The 12,328-nt window shown below is 39.4% G+C and overlaps 1 protein-coding gene across 10 annotated transcripts in view; it reads left to right on the top strand.

Moving 5' to 3' along the window:
* Positions 1 to 12,328, top strand: part of LOC124611222 (protein lap4) — a 528,343-nt gene that overhangs the window by 447,093 nt on the left and 68,922 nt on the right. For 9 of the 10 annotated variants that reach the window (XM_047140227.1, XM_047140228.1, XM_047140229.1 and 6 more), the window contains 2 exons: positions 190 to 597; positions 1,034 to 1,133. In XM_047140227.1, the coding sequence (XP_046996183.1) occupies positions 190 to 597; positions 1,034 to 1,133 (508 nt within the window). The remainder of the gene's footprint in view (positions 1 to 189; positions 598 to 1,033; positions 1,134 to 12,328) is intronic. The other variant, XM_047140233.1, reaches the window with a different exon arrangement.

Below are 12,328 nucleotides of genomic sequence, written 5' to 3'. Positions count from 1 at the left end.
AGCAGGATTTGCCACACATTTTCTTTTGAAGCTCTGCAGTTCATTTCAGGCCATTGTTGTTACTTACTGGCAAATATGAACTGCAGCACATAAAACTTTGACTGTCATGCGTCTTGAGTAGTATGTAATACTCTTCTTTCAAAGTAGCTAGTGAATTAATTATTATATTTCTGGTATTGGTTTATTCAGCTGGTCCAGAAGTCTGATGCTATCTCCACTACTACCCTTCCTCGCATGGGCCCTAGCTCGCCTGGTCTTGGTCAAGGTGCCACTCTGCATTATGCTACGTTATCCCAACAGACAAGCAATAGTACTCCAGCTGCTTCTGTAATTGGAAGAAACAATTCCACTTCTTATGTCCAAACATCCCCTAATCCAAACACTCCTCCTGTAGTGCAATGTGAACCAGCTACTTTTCCTAACCAGACATATCCTTCTATGCCTTTATACAGCCGCTATTCCACACTTCCTCCTAGCAATAACAGTGAACGAGTTGACAGTGAAGCCTTCTCCTCAGTGGAGGACTTGCTGGATCCCATTGCTCGCAGCAAAAAGCCTAATGCTCGCCTTTCATCCAAGAAGACTGATGCCATTGAGGTGGGTCTCCATTTTTGCTATGGCTTGGCAAAGTACTTTCTACTGGATAACACATGGAGCAAGTTGATAAAAATAGTCTTCTGTACTGAGCTTTACTAGTTACTGATTAATGAGGTTTATTTAAAAAGTTCTTACTTTTGTTTGCTGTTTGTCATGAAGAGATTATTTATCTTCTTTATGCTTATAAATAAACATTGGTCTCTTATCTCCCCCCTCCCTCCTAACACATCGTCTCCCTCCCACCCTCCATTACTCTTTATCGCCAACTCCCGTGACACCTTCTTCCTGAATTTCCTTCCAAATTTTCAGCATGCTATTAAACATAGTATTATTAAAAACTAATGCCCTTCTTTCGTACGAAGGTACATGAATAATTGTTACTCTCTTGCAAACTGTACTGTTAGCTAATAATTTTGCTGCTGTTTTGTTTCTTTAGGCAGTGAACAATGCGGTTGCTAACAAAACTTCTGTGAGCGATAAGATGAAGTTTTTTGAAAAGGCAATGGAAGAACAGCATCAACCTTCTCCAAAACCAGGTAAAATAATTTCTGTACCGCTTTTTGTTTTCATTCGTCCAGTATAGTAAAAGTCAAACAATGGAAAATCTTGGATGGAATGTAACAGTACCAGAGAAGGAAAGTTGCTGCTTACCATATAGCGGAGATGCTGAGTCACAATAGTCACAACAAAAAGATTCACACAATTATAGCTTTTGGTTGTTAAGGCCTTTCTTCAGCAGTACACACACATGCACGCATTGCGCGAATGCGTGTGTGCACATGTGCGTGTGTATGTCTACTGCTGACAAAGGCCTTAATGGCCGAAAGTTGTGTGAATCTTTTTGTTGTGCTGATCGCGACTCAGTATCTCCGCTATATGATCAGTAGCAACTTTCCTTCTCTGGTATTGTTGCAATATAGTAAAAGGATTGACGTGTGTACTATGATACTTTGTTTTTGAAAATATTGTACTCAAAGTGTGATTAATTGGTCATGGTTTGGTTTCATCCCAGTGACATGCATGGAGAGTGAAATGGCCTGGTGACTTTTGCCAAATTACGTTAAAGAAAATAAATTTATCACCATTCTATAGAATGACCGATCTGTTCTCATATGTAGCAAGGGGAAAAGTGCTGCCTGTATTCCTTGATCTTGATCTTAATCTCTCTTACCTTAATCTCTCTTACCTTAATCTCTCTTACCTTAATCTCATACAGGGTGTTTCAAAAATGACCGGTATATTTGAAACGGCAATAAAAACTAAACGAGCAGCGATAGAAATACACCATTTCTTGCAATATGCTTGGGACAACAGTACATTTTCAGGCGGACAAACTTTCGAAATTACAGTAGTTACAATTTTCAACAACAGATGCCGCTGCGGTCTGGGAAACTCTATAGTACGATATTTTCCACATATCCACCATGCGTAGCAATAATATGGCGTAGTCTCTGAATGAAATTACCTGAAACCTTTGACAACATGTCTGGCGGAATGGCTTCACATGCAGATGAGATGTACTGCTTCAGCTGTTCAATTGTTTCTGGATTCTGGCGGTACACCTGGTCTTTCAAGTGTCCCCACAGAAAGAAGTCACAGGGGTTCATGTCTGGCGAATAGGGAGGCCAATCCACGCCGCCTCCTGTATGTTTCGGACAGCCCAAAGCAATCACACGATCATCGAAATATTCATTCAGGAAATTAAAGACGTCGGCTGTGCGTGCGATGTGGTCGGGCACCATCATGCATAAACCACGAGGTGTTCGCAGTGTCGTCTAAGGCAGTTTGTACCGCCACAAATTCACGAAGAATGTCCAGATAGCGTGATGCAGTAATCGTTTCGGATCTGAAAAATGGGCCAATGATTCCTTTGGAAGAAATGGCGGCCCAGACCAGTACTTTTTGAGGATGCAGGGACGATGGGACTGCAACATGGCGCTTTTCGGTTCCCCATATGCGCCAGTTCTGTTTATTGACGAAGCCGTCCAGGTAAAAATAAGCTTCGTCAGTAAACCAAATGCTGCCCACATGCATATCGCCGTCATCAATCCTGTGCACTATATCGTTAGCGAATGTCTCTCGTGCAGCAATGGTAGCGGCGCTGAGGGGTTGCCGCGTTTGAATTTTGTATGGATAGAGGTGTAAACTCTGGCGCATGAGACGATACGTGGATGTTGGCGTCATTTGGACTGCAGCTGCAACACGGCGAACGGAAACCCGAGGCCGCTGTTGGATCACCTGCTGCACTAGCTGCGCGTTGCCCCCTGTGGTTGCCGTACGCGGTCGCCCTACCTTTCCAGCACGTTCATCCGTCACGTTCCCAGTCCGTTGAAATTTTTCAAACAGATCCTTTATTGTATCGCTTTTCGGTCCTTTGGTTACATTAAACCTCCGTTGAAAACTTCGTCTTGTTGCAACAACACTGTGTTCTAGGCGGTGGAATTCCAACACCAGAAAAATCCTCTGTTCTAAGGAATAAACCATGTTGTCCACAGCACACTTGCACGTTGTGAACAGCACACGCTTACAGCAGAAAGACGACGTACAGAATGGCGCACCCACAGACTGCATTGTCTTCTATATCTTTCACATCACTTGCAGCGCCATCTGTTGTTGAAAATTGTAACTACTGTAATTTCGAAAGTTTGTCCGCCTGAAAATGTACTGTTGTCCCAAGCATATTGCAACAAACGGTGTATTTCTATCGCTGCTCGTTTAGTTTTTATTGCCGTTTCAAATATACCGGTCATTTTTGAAAAACCCTGTAGTTCCTAAATTAGATGTCTTATGCAGGCATATAACTTTTGTACAGTCTTTCTAAAACACTGCTTCTCTAAATTTATATAGAAAGGTTTTGCAATAAAGATGTCTTTCTTCAGTCAGAGAGTCCAATTAAATTCCCTATGCAACTCTATTACAATTTTGTATGGGCCCTATTGTTGTCTTATAATTTTAGCAACACATTTATGAATTCATTTTGTCATATGAATTGTAGGGAAATTTATTATGTATGGTAGGGAAATTTATTATGTGTACATATCAAGGAAATATAAAAGTTTGTGTGTTAGAGAAAATGGTTGTGAACTGATTTAAAGAAGAGTACTGAAAGGCTACGTTCTTCCCACCCCTCCTCATTGCTTATCAGCAAACAGTACTAAAGAAGGAGGAAATCTGGTGTTTACCAAACACTAAAAGTTTGAGAAACAAGAATGTGTATTATCAAAGCAAGGAAGGAAACATGGCAACTAAGAAACTGAATATATTTCTCATACTAGTGAGGAGAGATTCCTAGTGGTGGGATTGACTTTCACAGCCATTTGCATGGTGGTGTAAGTTAGGATACCAAGTATCCCATCCTAAAGCCATACACCTTGATGGGTCCTTGTTCATGAGTAAATGTCAAAAAAAATTAAGCCTGCTGCTGTACAGCATTATAATTAACACAGTTCTTATGACTGGCATCATAATATACTGGATATCACACTAGACTGGTAAACCGAAAGTGGTGGGTTCAAATCCTGTCACATTCCTTCAAGGTGTTTTGTTTTTGAAATGACTTCCATTGTTATTTTTTCTTCTGTATTTGGTTCAAATGTAATGCTTTTAAAATTCGTAATCCTTTGCCACATCATTTTAAACATCACATTAACTTTCTTGTTTGTTCTCTTATTGGCTTCCTGCCATTCTTTTTTACATTTGGAATCTTTGTCCACCTGGCTTTAATTATTTTTAGAAATTTTTATATCATAATATTTGGTTGTTTAAAAATAACAATCAAGTAACTTGGCAACAACAACAAAATAGTTATCAGTATTCATTTTGTTGTGAAACAGTCACAGAAATTTATTTTTCTTTATTGGATGTACATTTTTTTGGGGGGGAGGGGGGGGGGGGGGGTTAACTGTCATATAAACATTTAAAACACTATGCATAGCATAAGCCACTCATGACATTTCTTCATCAAAATCCTCCATCCTTTTGTCATGACATTTGTTGGTTGATGAATTTATGTTGTTGCACATTTTAAATGCTGCACACACATGGAACAAATGCAAGAGGAAACATAAAATGAGAAATAAAAACAGAACTGATTTGTGATGGCTAACTGCAAATCGACCATGATTTAGAGCCCAATGAAGAAATAAGGACAAATAATGTTAATACGATAATTAAAAGGACATAGTGGTTTTTAAAAACAATACATTTGATGAATCAAATAATTAAAGAAAAATAATGATGGAAGTAATTTTAATGAGAAAAGGATAACTTCTTTTTCATTGGTTACTGGTAAAGCAGGATGCACCAGGGTCAGTGGCTGCAGGATGTCATACCTAGTATCCTGACATACACCATCATATAGGTTGTTGCAAAACGTCGATCCCACTACTGGGAACATCTCATTGTAGGACATAAGATTTTATTTGTGAAAATTGTGTTTCTGTAATGATTAAAATACAGGAAAAGTAGATTTTTCCCATTTCAGTAGCCTATGTAGAATGAGATTTTACTAACCATCTGCAAGTTGGAACTGACATGGGTGCAATTTTGTGGAAATACCATGATGATGTGCACACAAATGCACCTATACAACGAACAAAGAACAGTTTTGTTGCAGAGTGTGCCATTTGATGTCCGATGCTTGGTGATTAATGCTGTGAAACATGATGTGATGGTCATATCTGACTAGAGAGTATGCTACATTTTACCTGAGTAATTAATTGTGTGAAAGTTTTCCGTGTGGTGGGTACAACATTTGTTCATTGATGACTGCAAACAAACAAGTCAAATTTTCTCACCTATGTTTAGACTGTTAAAAAGAAACTTCTGTGTATGTTTCGTATCAGAAATGAACCAGCATGCAAAACAATTGGTGAAAGCTGGCTGCCTGGCTCTAAGAAAGGCAGCCATAGACTATCTGTTAAAAGTATCCAGATGCTCACATGAAATGCAAAATTGACCACCAGATGTAATAAAAGGTAGACCTGCCAGTATAAAAGGAGGTAAGGAGTCTTGGTTTGTCAGTAAAGAAGCAGGAACAGCAGAATGCCAGTCAGGAGAGCTCACTGGCTTTGAACATGGATAATCATTGGAGAAATTTCGACCCTTCTAAAACTGCCCAGGTCAACTGTTGGTGATGTGATTGTAAAACAGAAATGTGAAAAGAACAACCACTGCCAAACCAAGACCAGGCAGACCTCATGAACTGATGGACAGGGACAGTTGAGCTTTGTGGAGGGTGGCTGCAAAGAATCAGGTGAAATCAGCAGAAGGAATCTCTCATGAGTTCTGATGTTCTACCAGCAATCCTGCTAGCATAATGATTATGCATAATGTGTTAAAGAGAATGAATAGATATGGTGGTCGAGCAGCTCCTTGTAAACCAGACATTTGTGTAGTCAGTGCTAAGTGACACTTGATGTGGTGTAAAGAGCGACGCCACAGCACTATGAATGAATGGAAATGAGTGATTTGAAGTTATGAATCACATTATATCATGTGGCAGTTTGATGGCAGGGTTTGAATTTGGCACATGCCTGGAAAAATGTCACCAGCTACCGTGTAAGGAGGAGATGTTGTTATGTCATGGGGGTGTTTTTAATGGTCAAGATGTGGTCCATGTGTTGCAGTTAAGGAAATGCTAAGTGAGGAAGGATATGAACACATTTTACAGCATTTTGTACTGTGAAAAGTAGAGAAGCAGTTCAGAGACAATGATTGATTGTATCAATATGTTGGTGCTTCGTGTCATAAAGCAACGTCTGTGAGGCAATAATGTGTATACAATAACATTCTTGAAATAGGCTTGCATGCCCAGACCTGCATGACCTGAACCGAATAAAATGCCTTTGGCATGACTCAGAACATTGGCTTCACTCCGGACCCCAGCATCTTTCTCTGGTATCAGCTCTTGAGGAGGAATGACCTGCCATGTTCCACAGACATTTGGACATCTCATTGAAAGTGTCCCCTGCAAAGTTAAAGCTGTCAAAAAGGCGATGGATTGGCACATCCCATATTGATGTCCAGATACTTCAGGTCAGATAGTATGCGCCAAAAGCTTATGGTCATTATTTTTTGGGATGTAACAGGGATTATTCTTACTGATTAGCTAGTATAAGAAAAATTTCCTGTATGAATTGAGTGAGAAAGCTCATGAATATAGGCCAATACAGACAAGACATTGTCAATCCAATGCATCTGCGAACAAAGCTGCTGTAATATCATCCACTCTGCTCATCAAATTTGTAGAAGTAGTAGTAGTAGTAGTAGTAATTTATTCCCCAGTCAGTCACTTTTAGGTGGACATTGGACTAGTCGTACTACCTTTTATGAACAAGAAACATAATTCATATATATGGGCTTATAAATAATTACAGATAAGTTTCAGAAGATTGGGGCAGGTTGTTGACCATGGCCTTATAGTAGGAAATATTCTTGCATCTGCCGGAAATTTACCTAAAATGACAGAAAACTTAAGTCAGGATGGTCAGATGCAGATTGTAGCCTCCATCCTCCCAATTACAAGGCCAGGCTACCTAATGCTGCCTCCCCCCCCAGTGTACAATACTGATCCGGTGATACATTCTTACAGAGAGGTTGTTCGATGAATAAAATAAAATAACACGGTTGGAAATACTGCAACTGGCCATTTTGGCAGTATTTCGTACCATGTAATTTACAAAAGCAGCTGCAGTGTTTACTAACCATTATGGGTAAAATAATAACATAAAAAGTTAATGTGCTACATTGCTCATATCTCAATACCAGTCACTACACACACATTATGGAATAATGTAAACTATGCACACTGTCAGCTGACATCAGGACCTTGGTAATAGTTTTGGGTTATGAGTGTAATTAAAAGGCTGTAGTAGCTATAGATGGATATTTTACCAAATTTTCACAATTGTACTTCACTGAAAAAAACTGAAGTGAGACTTGTGACATAAAAGGAGAGTACCTTTAAATATAAATGCATTCTGACCAGAAAACCATTGGCATAGTGAGAAATTATTTCCTTATATTCATAATGTTTATTGTTGCAGTGTGTACTATCTACTCTTTCAGCTTTTTAAATGAAGTTTCTAGAATTTTTCATTTTCTAGCACAAGTTTTGTGTTGTTTGATTATCACAATGTGTTGTACAGCTTGCCATTTATGTTTCTGCCAGGCGCTTTCATTTTGACAAACTCCCTCTTTGGTGTGAGCAATGGGGACATATGAACACCCTAGCGATTTACCTGAATGTGGAGGCAACCAAGGCATTCTTGTCATTCCTGAACATCTTTATGGAAAGCCTTGGAGGATATCCCAGCTTACAATGCTAAAAAGTGTTTATGTACCTTTCTCTGTCTTGAGTAATAATTTTGAGGCTCAAGATTACTTCTCGTGTCACTTCATATTTCTAAATGCTAATTTGTTGTTTTGAGGAATTTACATTAGTTTTTTATCATTCTGTGGTAAACTTACGAGGTAACTGAAATTTGTATTTATGTACCTTTATTCTTTTTAAGGATAACAACTCCTGTAACCTAAACAAGATTTTTAGATATGTCTCTTCTAGAATATCTTATTAGTCTATACATTGCTATTTTTGCATCTTCCAGTAGGATATATGGTATTTCCCATAGGATCTCAGCCATTTCAGTGCTCTTAACATCCATTTAGTTTCTTTTCTAAATATTTGAAATAAAACTGTACATTGTACAAGAAATGGTAATTCATAATGTCCCAAATGTCCTGTCAAAATTTGAAATGCCATCTCGCCACTAATTGCTGTTCGCTTTTTAGACATTTATCATTTCTTATCTTACTCAAGGCGAAGATTCTATTCAAGTAGCTTTGCTCTCTTATCTTCATATGAACTTCTAGGCATATTTGATCTTGTTAGAGTCAGCAGTATGATATTTTTGGAGTGATCAGTATCCATGGATTTCTTTGTGAATCTTTCCTTCAAAGGAAAAGTAGTTGTTGGTCAACATGTAGTTGGTGAGGGCTGTTGATGTATTGGGAGATGGCATCAACAATAATGAACAGGGTTCCAGGTGGTAGTGGGGTGTGGATGGTCAAAAGTAGGTGAAGAAAGTGGTTAGTATCAATGACTTGAGCAGCTAAGCTTTGGGCAGTGGTGTCATCAAGAGTGGAAGTTTCTTCAGTGGGAGAAAAATAGCCCTTCTACACCAAAAGATCCCTCCCGTACAGCCTAGCCACCCATGGATGGCGTATCTGCAGTGATGAGAACTCCCTTGCCCAGTATGCTGAAGGCCTCAGAAAAGCCTTCACCGACAGGTTATACTATCTAAACCCAGTCCACAAACAGATTTCCTGTACCATATACTCACATGTCCCCATTTGCCCCACCACCCCCAAAAAATCGGCTAGAAAGGAGTGTCCGCCTTGTCACCTAATCTCACCCTGGACTGGAACCACTGACCCACATCCTTCAGTAGGCCTTTATCTCGCATACTGTCCTGAAGTGAGGGACATCCTTCCCGAGACCATTCCCACCCCTCCTAAATTGGTATTCCGTCATCCAGCCAACCTACGTAACATCCTAGTCCATCCTTATGCCACTCCAACTCCGAATCTCTTGTCACAGGCATCATCATCCCCATGGAATACCATGGTGCAAGACCTGCCCAATCCAGCACCACCTGCTCCAGTCCTACCCCGGGCCAGCTGTGATAGCAACCATGTCATATACCAACTCTCCTGCAAACACTGCACAGCGTTTAATGTTGGTATACTATCACTCAGGTGTCCACAAAGATGATGGCCATCACCAAACTGTTTTCAAGAACAAAGTTGACCACCTGGTGGCACAACATGCAGCTGAGTGCAACATGTTCATTTTCAGTGGCTGCTTCACAACCCAAGCCATCTAGATCCTTCCCTCCTTCACCAGGTTCTTTGAACTGCGTGGTTGGGAGTTATCCATACAACAGATCCTCCACTCCTGTAATCGTCCTGGCTTTAATCTCAGGTAACCCACAGTTCCTGTGCCCTCCACTCTACGGTGTCTCCTTCCTCCATCCAAATCAGCCCCTCCCAATTCACATCACCATGTAGCCTTCAGCATGTGCTACTGTATCTGCCACCCCTCCCTCAAGCATTCCTAGCTGTCAATCTGGTCTTCCTCCAAGAGGCTAGCTCTCAACCCCAGTCCATCCCCTCATGTATAACAATAGGGGAGTGATTGCGAAAGCATAAGGTAATGCAAGAAAATTTTCTAAGAATGTGGCTTTTTTTTGTGATCCAGTGTTTGCTGTCAGATTTTTGCACAATTACACAGAACAACTTGCCTTATTCTTACCAGGGAGAAGTAGCACTGTGTGTAATGCAAATTTAAAACTTGCACAATCAAGTAATAGTAACACCAAAATTTTTCAAACTTAATGTCTACCCAGTAGTAGTTGTTATGTTGCAAAAGAAAGGAAGTTTTATAAGGAACTGTCAAAAAGACTAAGGAAAATTTTGAAGGTAGTGATAAAACTTGTCTTCACTACAGTTTCGACTTGGCCCAGCATGTTCACATACTCAGTAACCCATTTTAGCGTGGACCTGTTTATTTCTTGGCACCATTCAGAATTTAAATATTTGGGGCTGTGTGTGAGCATGTAAACAAACAAACAAATTAGCTATGCCTGGAAAGTGCGCAGACTGCAAAAGGGTCCAACATCATTGTTTGTCTTTTCCACAGTTTTTGGAAAATGGCAGTCATGAAGAAGAAAGCCTTCATTTGTGCTGAAAGTTGTCCAGGACTAAACAGAACAATATCTTATTAGGATGTTGTCATTGGAGAATCTGTGGTAATAAACACAAGAGAATTGTTTTGTCATTTAAGCCAGTAGGCCTCACCAAATTTGTGTGTGATTGGGCAATTGTCCTTCATGTCTCTTTCATACAAGAATTTACTGAATGAATTGAGAATTCTACACCTAAGACACATGTTGACTCCGCTATTGCTGTTGGCAAATGAAAAAGGTGAAGTTGCTGTGAATACATATATCTGCCTAAATTTCTTGAAGAGTAGTAATGCTAACAAAGCACCTCAAGTAAATGGAAATAACCATTTTTAGTACGTTAATTATATAGATGCAGTGTACAATGCAAAATGGACATTGATGTAAATGCACCTTCCCTGAAAACAATGGGCCCCTTGGGCTTCCTTCTGTATTAATTACAGCAGGAATGATAAGACAACAAAAATATTGTCTGATTAAAAATGTCAGGACATATTGTGAATAAGGATAAAAAGACATTAAGTGCCATGAAGTAGAACCAGAACCACAAGTCAGTGAGGATTCTGAGGAAGAACCTGACCGACCAGGTATTCTAGAACCAAAGAACGAGAGATGAAAATGTTCCTCATAAATGATTGTGAACTGCTTCAGACACAAGTGTTTAGAATTATAAAATCAAATAGTTTGGCCACAATAAAATATGGGATCTCGGTAATCTATCTTAGGGTTTTGTGAATTCAACTTTTTTTTTCCTGGGCTCCTTAATGGCTCCAAAATCAAAAGTGCTTACAAAATATGCCGTAATGTAGAGTAAAAATATTAGTATTTTTAGAAGAAGAAGAAGAAGAAGAAGAAAAAAAAACCTGCAGTACAGTGTCCATTAATTTTTCTCAATTTGGTACCAGTTTTTTGGTTTTAAATTTAAGTGCCTTGTAATGTGCTGTATGTCTGAAGGAGTTAACCACTTAACTTGTAATGTTAACTTAAAGAACTCTGTAGGATTTGACAATGGCCACTTTTAGGTTAATCTGTATGTGGAGATGCTGAGTTGCAGATAGGCACACCATGAAGACTGTCAGAGAAAAGCTTACAACCCTTCATCAGAATTACTTAAACACACACACACACACACACACACACACACACACACACACACACGACCACAGTCAGTCTCTCTCTCTCTCTCTCTCTCTCTCTCTCTGTGTGTGTGTGTGTGTGTGTGTGTGTGTGTGTGTTTTGCCTATTTCCGATGAAGGCCTGTTGGGCCAAAAGCTTTGTTTAACAGTCTTTTTGTTGCGCCTGTCTGCAGATCAGCATCTCCTCTGTGGTGAGTAGCAGTTATCCTTTTCATAATATTGTCAATTTTTGCTCTTGTTTACACTTGAAGATCCAAAGTATTGACATTGCAAGATAAAGAACCTTAGTGCTGTTTGAGGCACATAAGCTGTACTTGAAGAAATGAATGTGCCATCATGTGATCTGTATTTAGTGAACATATGTCAACATTAACGTTTTGAACACACAGTAGAACAAACATTCATGAAAGTGATTTCATGAAAAATTGAAGTTAAATATTAGCTTTCTTTATCATAAAAAATATTTCACATCGTATTGTAAAGACTGCATGAAGCTGCTTCTTCTAAACAAAGCATGTTAATCATAAAATGCATGTAAAATTTGCTGTGGACGAAGAGACACCTTTCTGGCTTTGGGCTTGGCCTGCAATGCTATACCTATCCTTTTATGTTCAACTTAAAACAGCCACCCATGTCTGCCATTTGCAGTCACAGGCAGAGTCCAAAGCTTATTTCTATGTACAAAAAACAATCATATTAGTTATAGATTAAACTGTCAGCAGAACAAAAAAAGTAAGAGGAATTTTGGCCTTCAAATTGTCTATCCTTTCTACAGACAATGTTTCTGTATTCTTTACGCAATGGAAAGTTATCCTGTGTGTGTGTGTGTGTGTGTGAGAGAGAGAGAGAGAG

Source organism: Schistocerca americana, chromosome 1, assembly GCF_021461395.2.
Source record: "Schistocerca americana isolate TAMUIC-IGC-003095 chromosome 1, iqSchAmer2.1, whole genome shotgun sequence".
NCBI lineage: Eukaryota > Metazoa > Arthropoda > Insecta > Orthoptera > Acrididae > Schistocerca > Schistocerca americana.
The sequence above is the reverse complement of the archived record's forward strand: the minus strand, read 5'-3'. Positions and strand labels throughout refer to the sequence as shown.